Below are 15642 nucleotides of genomic sequence, written 5' to 3'. Positions count from 1 at the left end.
CCTGCCTTGCCATTGGCCTTTCAGCTCTTTATCAGATCATCAGATGTTTTAGACAGGCACAGAGTTAAAACAAATCAACATAAAAGAATGCAAAAAAAAAGAATGCAACAGCCAGGCGGTGGTGGTACACACCTTTAATCCCAGCACACAAGAAGCAGAGCCAGGAGGATCTCTGTGAGTTGGAGGCCAGCCTGGTCTACAGATCGAGATCCAGGACAGGCACCAAAGCTACACAAAGAAACACTGTCTTGAAAAACAAAACAAAACAAAAAAAGAATGCAACAAATCTTTGCATCATTAAACAAATGTAATCAATATATTCTACAACAGATGACACGATACTATACATTAGAGATCCCAAAAATTCTACCAAAAAACTTCTAGACACTAAAAAGTAAATTCACAATGTAGCAGTATACATATCAACTCGCAAAATCAATGGCTTTTCTATCCACCAACAACAAACACATAGGAGACCATGGGCACCACTACCATTCACAATAGCCTTAAAGAAAATGGAAATAAACCTAGTCAAGGAAGATCTCTACAATGAAACTTTAAACCTCTGAAGGAGATGAGAATGACATTAGAAAATGGAAAGACAACCAATGCTCATGGATTAGTAGAATTAATATAATGAAAATAACCATCTTATCAAAAGATATTTACAGATTCAATGGAATCCCAAATAAAATCTGCTACTCATTCTTCACAGAAATAGAAAAATAAAAAAAGCATCCTAAAATTTATGTGGAACTATAGAAGACCCCAAATGGCCAAAACAATCCTGAGCAAAAAGAATAATGCTGGAATGATTACAATTCCGTGCCTTATTACAGAGGCACAGCAATAATATTATATATATATATATGTGTGTGTGTGTGTGTGTGTGTGTGTGTGTATGTGTGTATATATATATATGTATATGTGTGTGTATATTCGTATGTATGTATGTATGTATGTATGTATATACACACACACAGTACTGGCACAAAAACAGACATGTAGACCAATGGAACAAAACCAACACCCAACATGAGCACACATAATTTCAGCCCCTTGACATTTGACAAGGCCACCAAAAACATAACTCTGAAAAAAAGAAAGCATGTTCAACAAATAGTTCTGGGAAAACTGGAAGTCTATGTGCCGAAGAATGCAATTAGACCTGTGTTTTATTAAAAGTTGCTATTGCCGCCGGGCGGTGGTGGCGCACGCCTTTAATCCCAGCACTCGGGAGGCAGAGCCAGGCGGATCTCTGTGAGTTCGAGGCCAGCCTGGACTACCAAGTGAGTTCCAGGAGAGGCGCAAAGCTACACAGAGAAACCCTGTCTCGAAAAAAAACCAAAAAAAAAAAAAAAAAAAGTTGCTATTGCTATGGTGAAACACCATGACCAAAGCAAATTGGGGAGGAAAGGGGCTATTCAGCTTACACTTCCACAGCACTGCTCATCAAGGAACAAAGTCAGAACAGGAACTCAAACAGGACAGAAACCTGGAGGCAGAAGCTGATACAGAGGCCATGGGGGAGTGCAGCTTACTTGCTTGTTCCTCATAGCTTACTCAGCCTTTGGTCTTACAGAAACCAGGACCACCGTGATGGCACCACTCACAATGGGCTGGGCCTTCCCCCATCAATCACTAATTAAGAAAATGCACTACAGGCTTACCTACTGCTGAATCTCACGGAGCCATTTTCCCAATTGAGGTTCCTGCTCTCAGATGACTTTAGCTTGTGTCAAGTTGACATAAAACTATCCAATACAACCCATATCTACAAAAACTAACTCCAAATAAATCAAAGACCTAAACCCCAAACCTGAACCCCTGAAATAGCTGCAAGAAAACATAAGCAGTACCTACAAGTGTAGGAAAGGCTTTCCTGAATAGAACTCCATTTGCCCAAGAATTAAGGCCCACAATTAACAAGTGGGTCATCATGAAACCAAAAAGCTTCTGCACAGCTAATGAAACAATCAAATGCATGACGAGGAAGCCCACAGACTGTGAGAGAATCTTTCCCAGATATTCATCTGAGAGTGGGTTAATATCCAAACTACATAAAGAACTCAAAAAAACAAAAGCCAAAAAATGAACGACCCATTCAAACATTGGGCCTGGGATCTAAACAGAACTTTTCAAAAGAAGGTAACAGAATGGCTAAAAAATATCTTTTAAAATGTTCATCATTACTAGGAATTACGGAAATGCAAATTAAAACACCTTTGAGAGTTCATCTTACCCCAGTCAGAATGGCCAAGATCAGCAAAACAATTAACAACAAAAGCTGGAGGGGATGTGGGGGAAAGCAACCCTCATTCATTGTTGGTGGGATTGTAAACCGCCAGACATTGGAAATCAGTGTAGATAATTCTCAAAAGGCTAAAAATTAATCTACCAAATGACCCAGCTAACTCCTTGGAATATGCTCAAAGGACTAGTCTTCACACTCTAGAGACAGCTGCTCAGCCATGTTCACTGCTGCTCTAGTCACAGTAACTAAGAAATGGAAAGAACCTTCGAGTTCTACAACTGAAAGGGGATAATGAAAATATAGTACAGATATGCTATGGAATACTATATAGCTGTAAAGAAAACAATGAAATCATAAACTTTCAGGTAAATAGACAGAACTAGAAAAGATTATATTGGGTAAGGTAACCCAGATCCAGAAAGGCTTAGGTCACATGTTTTTTCTCACCAGAGGTTCCCAGAGTCAAATATTCAGAAATGAGTATATATCCAGAGTAATCATAAAAACCAAGTAAGTAAAAGGGACCATTGCCAGGTTGGGGAGCAAGAGAGAGAGGAATAGCTGGGTACAAGTGATCTGACTGGGAAACTGGGGGGTGGGGTAGGTGTCTCTGATTAGGGAGGGGGTAGGGAGATAAATACAGGAGGAGGAAGGACAAGGGTAAAATAATGGATGTTTTAAAAGTTATAAGGAATCATACTATTAACTATCTACTTTTTTAAAAAGCCTATAATGCACATAACGTCTGTGTATTAGTCGGGGCTGACAGTGTGCCAAGTCCTAAAGATGACCTAACAAAAACCTCAACAGTAGGCATGAGAAGCCCTCTTTTGAGCTATTGGTCAAAGTTGTCCAAAAGACTCCCAAAACATTACAAGCTATTGCTGTTGCCTCTGTTTGCCCCTCAGAGGTAGAAGGTTAAGTCTCTCTAGCTAAAGACATCTTGCACTTCAGATGTAGGGTCCAGGGGCCTCTGAGCTGAAACTGACCTGAAATGCCTCTTCCCTGAAGACTGGCTTTCATGGTACCAGAAGGCACCACACAGCTTCCAAAGAAGGGAAGCAACCAAGATCCTACACATCTATGACAGCTATGAACCACATCAGTGACCAGGAAGGCACAATAATCCTAAAGCTACAGTAGTAGCATGCATACCATGGGGTTAACCAACAGCTCTCTAATTGGACTTAAGACTCATTCAACAACTGAGTAATCATGCCTGGTACTCAAAACCTAGCCAACTACCTAGGGTTACTGAAGTCATGGATCTTAGAGGAGAACCTACAAAAACCACTTTATAAATCAACATAATCCCCAACTATATTCTAAGTATTTTTCCTTATTCCCACAGGCAAGTGTAGTTCTCACCACCTCATCAAGGAAATTTTCTTTGCAACAGACAGAGACCATTACAGAAAACCATAAACCAATCAAAATGCAGAGTTGTGGAGTCCAGACCCCACGCATACATCTACAAACCATCTCCTGAACCTACGGCTCAGAGCACACTGCTGAAGAGGGGGCAGAAACTGTAAGCCTGAGAGAGCATCAGCGACACAAGCAACTATGGAATGTTGAGAGGGAGAAAATAAAGCTTCCTAAATGGAAGAGCACACCAATTGCTTACCCCATACCAAACAATCAATCCTGCAAGTATACATACAACTAACATGACACAAATTGAGCAGGACACATTTGTGTATTTAGAAATACATATGTATATACATATATATTTATATAACAACAATTAATAAAAAAAAAAAAGAGGCCATGGATTTGAAAGAGTGCAAGGGGATACATGGGAGTGTTTGGAGGGAGGAAAGGGAAAGTGATATTTTTATCATAATCTCCAAAAACCCAAAATTAATTTTCAAAAAGTATAGAACCAAAAGAAAAAAATAATAATACTGAAGTAAAAAGAGTGATTGTTCTCTTTTGTTGTTGTTGTTTTGGTTTGCTTTTTGATACAGGGTCTCCCTATGTAGCTCTGGCTGTGCTAGAAGTCACTATATAAACCAGACTGGCCTCAAACTCGGGGACTGCCTGCCTCTGCCTCCTGAGTGCTGGGATTAAAGGTGTGCACGGCCACACCTGGCTCTGTGACTGCTTTCTTAGTGTCATGTTAAATGTTCAATCACCTCAAAAGAAATGTTAACTTAAAAACTGAAAAATCAGTATTCTCATAGTACAGGACAAAGAATAGACATGGTTCTGTTAACACAAGGTTCTTGATCACAAGCCCAGTTTAATAAGTTACACCTACAAAAACTACAGGCATTAAGAGGAAACTTTCTAAGTCCTTTTCTTTAGTTTGAGACCGATGCACTAGAGAAAGAGGATGTTAAAAGTAAGATTGAGGATGGTAAGACGACTCAGCCAGTAAAGACACCTGCCACCAAGCCTGCTGACCTACGTTTGATGCCCGGGGCTTACAAGGTGGAAGGAGAGAATCAACTCCCACAAGTTGTCCTCTGAGATCCATACATGTGCAGTGGTGTGTGCACCCACACATGGATACATCCACACAAAAATGGGGGGAAATTTTTAATTAAAAAAAATATATAGCCATACCCAGATAAGTCCCACTCTCAGATGTCATTCAAGAAATTTCTTTGTGCAGTGGACAGCAGTTAATGCAGAAACTTACAACTGTTCACTGTTCAAAGTACAGAGAATATGTGTCTAGGAAGTACTCAGCAATAAACCAGACATCTCTATCACAAATCTTTCCAAGGCTCAGGGAATATCTCAGAATAGGGGATGATGGAAAGAGCCAGAGGTCAGAGGAAGACTACGGCAAAATGGTTCTCCTCTGGACATGACAGAACTACTGCACTCAAGAACTCACAGCAGCTGTGGCTGCCTGCACAAGGCCAAGCCAGTCAACATTCTGGTAGAGGTACCCCCCTCTAACTGAGTAACTACTGACAGTTGACAGCTTCTAGTGAAGAAAGGGTCAGTTCTCTTTACGGATGTGGTCCCTGTATGTCAACTATGCTCCGTGGATGGCCTCACACTCATGCATACACAGGCATCACAAATCAAACTCAACAGGTTATGTGGGGGTAGGGCAAGAAGTTAAGGGAGGGTGAAGGTGGATGTAGGAGTAGTTAAGGGGAGGAGTCAAAGGCATCAAAATACATTGTATGCATGTATGAAATTCTTGAAGATGAAAAATGCTGTAATAAAAAATTTAATCAAATGTTAAAATAAACACCGAATACAGAAAATGTGCTGCAGTAATACCCCATTCACAGGATTTTCAGTAACTATCATAATCATGTGAAGGTTCTTTTCATACAATAACAATCATGAATTTAAATATATTTCCATCTTTTAGCACAGACAGTCTCCTAGCATACCACCCTGAAAGTGCCTTGTAAACATAGATATAACCAAAAGAGAAATGTTACTGACACACAAAGAAAAAGGGTAAAATAACACAAGCTTTTCTTTCCAACAATGAGAGAAAGGAATAAAAAGACAACTCTTCTCAAAGTAATGTTTCTTTAATCACCTCCAAAAAAATGATCCTACTCAGTTTTTAGTATGCAGAACTAACCATGGTTTAATTCAAGCTACCATAAAAAAAAAAAAAAGAAAGAAAAGAAAAACAACAACAAGCAAGAACAACACAGTGTAAGTAGCTTGAACAACTGTAATTACTGTTGCACTGTCCTGGAAGCCAGAAACGAAAAGACCAAGGTGTTAGTAAGGCTGGCTTCTCTCCTTTGCTCCAGATGGTGAACTTCTCAGTATCAAGACACAAACTACCCTCTGTACGTGCACTCCCGGCATCTCTTTGTAAAAGACCGCAGTCCTGCTAAATTTGTGAACCATGCCATCTATGAACTCTTTTAATATAATTACCACTTTAAAGGCACGATATGCAAATACAGTCATACCACAGATTAGGGCTTCAAGATGAACAATGGCAGGGACATAATTCAATCCAGAACAATGACAGCTAGCCTTAAGGTATTATTAATTTTTAAATAGTCCACATGTATGTATGTGTATTCTCTATCATAGACAAAAGAAAGAAAAATAAGCAAAGTACTGCTGTGGAATAATCTTTTTGTACACTTTGAAGATGTCACTCTGATTAGTTTAATAAAAAGCTGAATGGCCAACAGTTAAGCAGAATTTCCAGGCACAGAGGATGCTGGGAAGAAGGGTGAAGATGCCATGAGGTACAGAGAGAGCAGGATAGGCACTATGGAGATGAAGTAATAAAGCCACAAGGCAGAAAGGAAATTAATAGAAATAGGCTCATTTAAGTTATAAGAACTAGTTAAAAACAAGTCTAAGCTATGAGCCGAGCTTTCATAATCAATAAAAAGTCTCTGTTGGGGACTTTATTGGGGAGCCATTATTGGGGAGCCAAACAAAAAGTCCAATTACAAAGTACAGATTGATTATCCCTAATCTAAACACCAAAATTATAAATGGATTCAAATTCAGGACATTCAATTGGATTGATAAAATATACACATACATTCCAGATTCTGACAAATTGAAATTTGAAATACTTGCCCCAATTATTTTGGATAAGAAACAATCTGTGTTTTCTCCATCGTTCAAGTTTTCCCAATATTACATATTAGTGTGGCATCAACTTTCATTGTACAGTTATAAAAATTAAGTAAGAACATCTGTGAGCCAGGCATGATGGTACGCACCTGTAATCCCAATCAGAAGGTGAAGCAAGAGAAATAAGAGTTCTAGGCCAAGGAACCTGAGCTACATGGCAAGAAAGGAGGAAAGAGTGAATCATTCGTGTGTGTGTGTGTGTGTGTGTGTGTGTGTGTGTGTGTGTGTGTTTGTGTGCGCGCGCGTGCGCCAGTATCTAGCAAATGTAAATTCGGGGTACTAAGACTTTGCCTTACTACCCCTCAAAAGAACAAAATGAAGCCAACAGTTATGAATATTTTCTGAATCTAAAAATATCTGGAAATGTGTAAGAATCTCAGATCTACCATTATCTAATTATGTGAACGTAAGAAGCTACTCAGAGTCTGCTTCTATACCTGAGAAAAGGGTTCCCTGTCATTAATATGACCATTGTATCATGAATACAATGATCATCCCTCCATACTACAAAAGGTAACCATCAAACTTTCCAACAAGATCTTGCTAAGAAATTTTAATGTCATTCTTCCATTGACTTGCAGCATTTTAATTCAACAACTACACTCTGAATCTTAAAAGGTTACCTATATATCTCTATAGACTAATTTTTATCTTACTTCTCTGAACAATCCCTCATCTCTTTGCCCTCTGATGTTCATTTTTAACTCATTAAAAAAATACAATCACCTAAATGCCTCAAATCCTGTTGAATGTGTGAAGACATACAAAAAGGTGATCATTAAGCTGTTACCTTACAATAACTGTTTTTAACTTACTCCAAAACAAAACACATTGCATGCGATTCCAAGGCACTACACTTATCCTCTAAGTACACATTCAAACAATGCACCATAACCTGCACTGATATGCAGTATCATATCAGACAATGGTAGCTAAAAAAATCTGCTGTGGAATGTACAGCTGAAAGGTGGTTTATCATGTTATGCTTATGGATGCAATTTGTACTTGCCTTTTCTCCTACCCTAACTCTTCCACTAGAAACATGCTCAGCATTGACAACTATAAAACCAGTATCAAATATTCAGCCAAGATTTAATTCCTTAGATAAAAATAAACAAATCTATTTTAATTTGCAATTTGCTCATCTTTAATAAATTATACATACATCAAAGAATTGTTGACAATACATTTCTTTATGACTTATTATCAGTAACTGTTTGATTTATATGTTTATTTTATGTTTGACACCTTTGTAAAAACTGGGCAAAAAGGTTCAAGAGTAGAAAAAGTTAAAGAAATCCTGTTCTAAAGCAGTATTTGAGCTCAGCATGTAATACACACCTACAATCCCAATACTTGCAACAGAAGGATTCTAGCCCTAGACCAGCCTGCAGTACAAAAGCTTGTCTCAAATAAGTATATAAACAAAAAAGTAAAATAGTTTTTTTAGCCAGTGAAGTGTCCAGTCCTATAATCCCAGCTACTCAGGATGCTCATTCAGGATGATTACTTAAGACCAAAAATTCAAGCTCAACTTGGGCAACATCTTGAGATCCTGATTTAAAAAAAATAAGCCGAAAAGTAATCATAAAATAACCAGTTACTAATAAGGGTATCCCTATACCAAAAGAATTAGTAGGCAGAATTTTCTTTTACGATAAGAAAGTTATATTGTTATTTGAGGGAACTATTTATTTATTGGAACACAATACATAAATGTGCTGGCCGCTAGCCTAGCCAAAATAAATTTGATCTCAAGGTTTAAGGAGAGACCTGGCTTAAAAGAAATAAGGTGAAAAGTTACAAAGAACACCTGACAGCCTCTTCTGTACCACACACAAAAGCACAAACATCCTCATATACGTGAGCACACTCACACACATACTTGCATACACACACATCCAACAGAAATGATGATAATGGAACCATAAGTACAGTGGCCCTCAACCTTTCTAATGCTAAGACCTTTTAATACTGTTCCTATTGTGCGGTCACCCCCAACCATAAAATTATTTTTGTTGCTACTTCCTAACTGTAATTTTGGTACTGGTATAAATGGGATGTAAATAGCTGTGTTTTGTGATGGTCATAGGCGACCCCTGTAAAAGGGTCTTTGACCTCCAAGATCTTGAGTGCTGCACTAGACAAGAGGGGACTTCGTCTCCTGACATAAGCATGGAGCTGAGCTTCCCTACAACTCACTCAGACTGTGTCACGAAGAAGAAATCTTATTTTTAAAAAGAAAGAAAGGGGTGAATTTGTGTAGTTAGTGGTAAATTTTAAAAACACACTAGAAAATTTGCCTAGGGATATGGTTTGGTGATAAGGAATCTGTCTAACAACTGTAAAGCCTTGGGTTTGATTCATAGCACTAAAAAAATTATGAAAGCTATATATGACTCAACAGGTTATATTCAGAAATATACATGTATACAAATATGTATATGCATGTAGTAACAATGAAGAAGAGGCTATGAATTTGAAGGATGTCAGGGAGGTGTATGTGGGAGGGCTTGGAGGGAGGAAAGAGAAGGGAGAAATGTAATTAAATTACAATCTCAAAAATAACAAAGATATATATATATATATATATGAAGTATAGAGGACTTTTTAGAATATGAACAACTCAGTCAAATTTTATATTTTTAAAAAAATTTTTAAATAATAAAAATCACTAATAGATTTCTCACAACCAAAATTTTCCCCAAATAATCATGTTTAGTTTTAAAAATTCAGTGTGAGAATAATCAGTATCTTTCCACTCAATTTTGCTCTCAGGTTTAAACTCCTCTGTAAAAACCCATTAGAACCTAGAAAGTGAGTATGATGGCTTAAGCCCATTATCCCAGCACTTAGGCTGAGTGGGATCACCACAAATCAAGTTTAGCTTGAGCTACATGGTAGGTTCCAAGCCATCCTACACTAGAATGACAGCCCGTCTTAAAGAATAAAATAAAATAAATGAATCTACTGGAAATAATTGAAGAATAATATACTGGGACTGGAGAGCTGGCTCAGCAGTTTAGAAGCACTTGCTGTTGCTGAAGAGGAGCAGTGTTTGGTTCCCATCGCCCACAGGGCAGCTCTCAGCCACCTGTAACTCCAGTTCCAGGGAGCCTGATGGATGCCCTCTTCTGGCCTGTCAGCGGATACTGTCACAGTGCACACACATACACAATGCAAACACTCAGAATAACAATTTCGAAAGCTCCAAGTGCCAAAAAACCAAGATTCTAAATATGCCTAAGTCAATTCAATTACAGAAATGGCACAAGACCACATTCTTTCAGTATTAAAAACTGCATTTTACTACAATAAAAACATAAATGATTTTGGCAAAAAGGTATACACACAATGCTGCAATTTTTTTTAACACTTCTAGAACATTCCCGGGACAGATTGCAATACACAGACATAAATTCGATTAAAATTAGAAAGAGAGATTACACTTTGTGCTGAATAGCATAAAAGGAACATAACATCCTTTCACCATAGCTAGGAAGTATCGAAACAGACCTAAATTGAAATTTGTAAGTGCATCAAACACAAAGCATTCTGACCAGTGCTCTTCCAAATCACAACACCCACTTAAGAGCATTAATGTAGCTTCAATCAAAAATGGATTACTATTACAAAATGCTTCCCTGACCCTCCCAAAGAAAACTTCTCAAGTGTCCAGAAAGTGTCAATATAGGAACCAAATCTTTTTTCCTAATATTCACCAATGTTTTTGAAATTCTAAAGGTGAATTATGACTGATTTGAAGGCTCCATAAAACATGTTTTGTCTATTATTACTGCTTCCCATCTCAACATTTTCCCCTCATCAAGATCAACCTACATTTACAAATACATACACATTTCACTCATGAAAAGAACAGGGTAAGGAGACAACTTAAAAGGGAAAGCCATTTGCCCTGATTATGTCACAATAAACTACCAAAATTAATTTCCAAACAGAATATGGTATCAATCAATACCAACGTGCGGAGAGCAGTATTAATCTGTTTTATCTTAACGTTTTTATAATGTCTCGGTATAGAAGTATTACACAAATACTAATAAATAATTCTAAGGAACAAGTTAGTGTTCAGTGTGTGGGCCCTTAATCACACCTGTAATTCACAGAACTTCTCTCCATTCTCTCCTGCTTCTCTAAAATGATCTAGTTTTTTTTCTGAATCACAACGCTTCCAGTACACATTTAAGTAGGGATTTGCAACTGCAGCAAAAAACAAAGCATTCTGACCAATGAATTTCCAACTTACATTAACGCAATACCCATTTAAACCTGTACTCATGGTTCTCACTAAGTGTCTAGCTTCAGCAGGGAGCATGGGAGCATAGTGCCAAGTTCTGCTGAATCCCGGACACTATCTCAATTAGGAAGGGGCCGAACCATATCCGGTTCTCACTGGATACAGTTTCCCATGCTTCCCATCTTAAAAACTTTACGTCTTCCCAGAAGAGCAATAAATACACGAGGACGCCAGGGACAGTGCCTGTAGGGAAGACGACTGATCAAACTAAATCCCTATATATGGAACCCGAAACTTCAAAACTTTCCAAACCAATTACAGCCGCGGGAGCATGGTATGTTTTGCTCCACCTTGCCCATTTCTTCCACAATCCCTCAGCAGGCGGCATGTCCGACTTACTGGTTAGTTGGAGGTGCGGTCAGCGGTATGGCCACCTCTTCCTCCTCGTATTCTGGTCCATCCAGGGAGTCACCTTCATCCACCGTGCCCAGGCCGGAGCCCAAAGGGGGCAGCAGAGGAGGCGGCGGCAGGGGAGGGAATCCGCCACCGGGCCCGAGGGTCTCAGCAGGGAACGACAGAGTCCCCTTGGTGAAAGCAACATCTCCGGCAGGTCCGGCGGCCGCGGCGGCAGCACCCGCCACGCCAGCCGCAGCAGCAGCAGCAGCACCGCCGCTCGGCGCGGCGCCCCCCAGGACACCCGCCACTGGCCCTGTCCCCGGGAACCCGGACCCCAATCCGGTTCCGCCACCCAGGGCCGCAGCCAGGTCGGCGTCGGCCAGCCCCGGGCAGGGGGCGGCGGCGGCGGCCACCGGCGGCAGGGCCGCGGGTAACTTTACCCGGCACGCCGCCGGGTAGGCGCTGGAGGAGCCCGCGGCCGCGCCGCCTCCGGCCCCCGCGGTCGCCGGGCCGCCTTCCTCACCGCCGGCCTCGGCCGCCATCATGTTGAAGCCCGCTCTCCTCGAGCTACCCCGGCCGCCCGGGAGCCCCGGGGGCCAGCAGGCCCGGGCTGCGAGCCGCCCCACCCAGGCGCGTCCCCCTTCAGCTCTCCAGGCAGAGGAAACAACAACAAAAGGAGGGCGCCCGCCGCCGCCACTACCGCCGCCGCCGCGCCCCCTCCTCCGGCCACAGCCCAAGCAAGCTCCGCGGCGGCAGCGGCTGCCTTACGGGAAGCGACGCGGGCAAAAAAGAAAAAGAAAAAATAAAAGCGAAGCCCAAGCGCCTGCAGAAGCACTGCCCGGAGCCTCACCGCGCACACCCACACTCACGCGCACACATGCACGGGGCGCCAAACTTCCTGGCTGCGCTCGAGAGGAAGGGAAGCCCGCTGCAGCGGCCGAGGCAGCCCCGCCGCCGCCGCCGCCGCGTCTCAACGCCCGGGTTCCGGCCGCCCCCACCGCAGCCACCGCCGGGGCAGCCCGAGCCGCGGCCGCCGCAGCCTCATCTCCGGCCGGCTGGAGACCCGAGCGGTGGGAGGGGCGGAGGGAAAGGGGGCGGCGCGCCGAACCCGACTCGACGGCTGGCTACCAGGGCAGGCGCTCGGGAGCGAAACCCGAGAGAGAGACAGAGAGACAGAGAGAGAGAGAGAGGAAAGAGAGAGAGAGAAAGGAGGGCGGGGCCCGGGAGGAAGGGAGGGGAGCCGGGAGCGGGCGGCGGCGGCGGCGGCGGCTGCTGCTGCTGCGCAGGCGCCTTCCGGGAGCGCGGCTGGAGGGAGGAGAGGGAAGAGCAGCCCCGGCAGGAAGCGGCGGGCGAGCGGGCGAGCGGGCGAGCAGGCGGCGGGCGGGCGCGCGCCCGGAGGCGTGGCACACTCTTTCCCTCTGAGCCCGGGGCGGGGGACGCGTGGCGGGCTCTCTCCACGCCGAGGGCCTCCGTGCGAGCCTACCTTTCCCCGGCTTTGTTTGTTACCAGGGCGAGGAGGAAAGGTCCCTCCTCTCCAGGCCCGAGGGAAGGCAAGGATGGTGCCAGGAAGTCAGGTCCATCCCCCTACTCTCTAACTTGTAGAGACATGGCCGCCTCAGCCACCGAGGCAGTCGGCGACAAAGGTCAAAGCCGTGCTCGTAGTGTATTCCTTTTCGTGGCGTGCTATGAATCGCCGTGTAACTGTCGCACGGTAGAATAATTCAAACCTAGTGTCGGGGACTCAAGAAGGCAACCGATGGGAGGAGCCATGGGAAAACTGGGGAAGGTGGAAACAGAGGTAAAGCCAGATTTCTACTACTATAAACTTCAGTTCCCTTCACCGAATGTCCCTCTCACACGTTTGCATGTCAGATAGTAAAGAAGTGTGAAGAGGAAAAGTGCCACAAAAAGCATAAATCAATGTATTTTTGTCCTAGATTGTGTGCAAGAATCTGCAAGACATATCAAAGTCTGAACTTTCCAAAATTACACTCATCAGATCGTTGTCACCCTTAAGGTAGCCAAGGAAAAGGTTTTGTCCGCCTTGTGTGTGTGTGTGTGTGTGTGTGTGTGTGTGTGTGTGTGTGTGTGTGTATAAGTTCATACACACACACACAGAGTTTGTATTGTCTTTTGGTGTTCCCTGGAATAAGTTCCAGGACCCTGGTGAGTTCCAAATTATAACTATGGCTTAGTACCTTTTATACTTTGTGTACATTTTCCCATACGCATTAAGTCATCTCTAGGTAATTTACAATACTTAATGTAACTTAAATGTCCTTTATGTAGTTAATGTTGGGAAATAAGAGCAAAAAAATCTATACACGTTCAGTACAGGTGCAATTTTTTCTAAATGTTTTTATATGAGGAGTGTGCCACCCATGAATATATAGTTTGTTGATACAGAGAGCAGATAGTATATAGGAATTCATATAGAGAGGTCATTCTGATTATTTAAAATTATCAGTATTAGGAATTTGTCCTTCAGGATTCATGTATTGTACCAGCTTTTCAGTTCTCCCAGGAGAGAGTGTCATGTTGAATGCCGCTGAATACTGATCATATTTTCTCTATTAAGTTTGACCAAATCAACATGCCGAGGATGGCAAGAGGCTGAGCTGGGGGGGGGGGGGGGGGGGGGAGGGGGGACCATTAAAGGAAATGACAAAGTACAGGCAGGACATTTCCATCATCAGTCTGCATATTCCGGTATACTCTGGCTATAACAACAATCTAACCTAATTAAACAGTGGTACTTGCCACTTATGCAAAGGGAAAGTGAGTTAGTGAAGGGACCTATGACTCAGGGTAGAACTCTGACCAATAACTTGTAAGAAATGTTCACCTCAGACTTTCTGTATCAGAAACCGCACTATTTGTGTTTAAATGAATCCTGACAGTGATTGTTGAGAACTTCTGTGCTATACTAGAATATGCTAATCAAGGAGGCGATATGTCATCTATTAGGTGGATGGGTAAGGTGTGGCTATTGGTTTGCTAAGGTCTGTGCTATTCTAAAACAGTTAGCAAATAAGAACAAAATGAAGCAGATCCATGATCATTAAAATAATAATGAAATACTGCTTCTTACAGTGGCCTCCTTAGAACAGATTTTTCTGTTAAATGTAAACTAAAATCCCACCTGTGCCTACTGCTGAGTGCATGAAGCACAAATACACAACCACAAAACCAACTATGTTCACAGCCAGAGGTTAGAAACCTGTGGTATTTAAACCCTACTCCCCAGCTCTAATGCTCATCACAACCACCAGACTTAGATGCAGGTTTTGAACTCACTGTTAGGTTATCTGTTACCACCTCTACTTTTGTAGTATGTGTTCAAATGCCATCTTTCTGAAAATCCAGGTCAGGCTCGATACCCTAATCAGAAACTTACCTCTTCCATTTCTGAAAATCCATTAGCACCCAAGTATCAATATTTAATGCAGACTAATACCTCCTACACACTTCTTTATTTCCCCAGTTACTTTTAAGTATATGTAACTAGAAGACTTTGATGCAGAAACAGTCCATTGTCTATCTTTTCCCCTAGCTCAGTTCTGGACATGCGCACTGCTTTTAACAGAGCTCCATCCTTAAAAGCATAAATAAACACTGCATTACATCACTGCACATCTTTGGAAATAAATTTCATACTAGCAGGAAGGAACTAGTAAGTCTCTTTGTAAATTTGTGTGTGTGTGTGTGTGTGTGTGTGTGTGTGTGTGTGTGTGTGTGTGTGTGTACGTGTGTGTGTGCATGTAAAATGTATAATATACATTCCTATTTGCAGTGCCAGGCAAATTTGTGCTTTGTTCTTTCACTATTGCTTACTCACTTTCAAAATATTTCAATTTATGTGTATGAGTGTTTTGCCTGCATGCATGCCTGTGTACCAAGTGTATGTGTTGTCTGCAGAGTCCAGAAGAGGGCGTTGTGCATTTCCCATGGAGGCCAGAAAAGGGCTTCAGAAACTGGAGTTGCAGGTGGTTGTTAGCTGCTATGTGGGTGCTGGGAATTGAACCCAGGACTTCTGGGAGAGCAGTCAATGCCTTCAACTGTTGAGCCATCTCTCTAGCCCCTACACTTTTTAAATCTCTATTGTCTTCTATGTTTTACAACCTTTTAGTTTGTCCAAAAT

General features: G+C 42.1%; 2 protein-coding genes across 3 annotated transcripts in view; one reads left to right on the top strand and one right to left on the bottom strand.

Annotated features, from left to right (window-relative positions):
• The window catches only part of LOC128105925 (ras GTPase-activating protein 1), an 84520-nt gene extending 71856 nt beyond the window's left edge, over window positions 1–12664 (bottom strand). Inside the window, exon 1 of one of the 2 annotated variants that reach the window (XM_052731227.1) lies at window positions 11505–12664. In XM_052731227.1, coding sequence (XP_052587187.1) covers window positions 11505–12046 — 542 coding nt within the window. In that variant the 5' untranslated portion in view covers window positions 12047–12664. The remainder of the gene's footprint in view (window positions 1–11504) is intronic. The other variant, XM_052731228.1, reaches the window with a different exon arrangement.
• LOC128106589 (basic proline-rich protein-like) overlaps window positions 12045–15642 on the top strand; it is a 28440-nt gene continuing 24842 nt past the window's right edge. Inside the window, exon 1 of the mRNA XM_052732171.1 lies at window positions 12045–13299. Coding sequence (XP_052588131.1) covers window positions 12045–12923 — 879 coding nt within the window. The 3' untranslated portion in view covers window positions 12924–13299. The remainder of the gene's footprint in view (window positions 13300–15642) is intronic.

This window comes from Peromyscus californicus, unplaced genomic scaffold, assembly GCF_007827085.1.
Source record: "Peromyscus californicus insignis strain IS unplaced genomic scaffold, ASM782708v3 Scaffold_9__1_contigs__length_137607984, whole genome shotgun sequence".
In the NCBI taxonomy this organism is placed as follows: Eukaryota; Metazoa; Chordata; class Mammalia; order Rodentia; family Cricetidae; genus Peromyscus; species Peromyscus californicus.
Note: the sequence above shows the minus strand (reverse complement) of the source record. Positions and strands in the feature narration are given on the sequence as shown.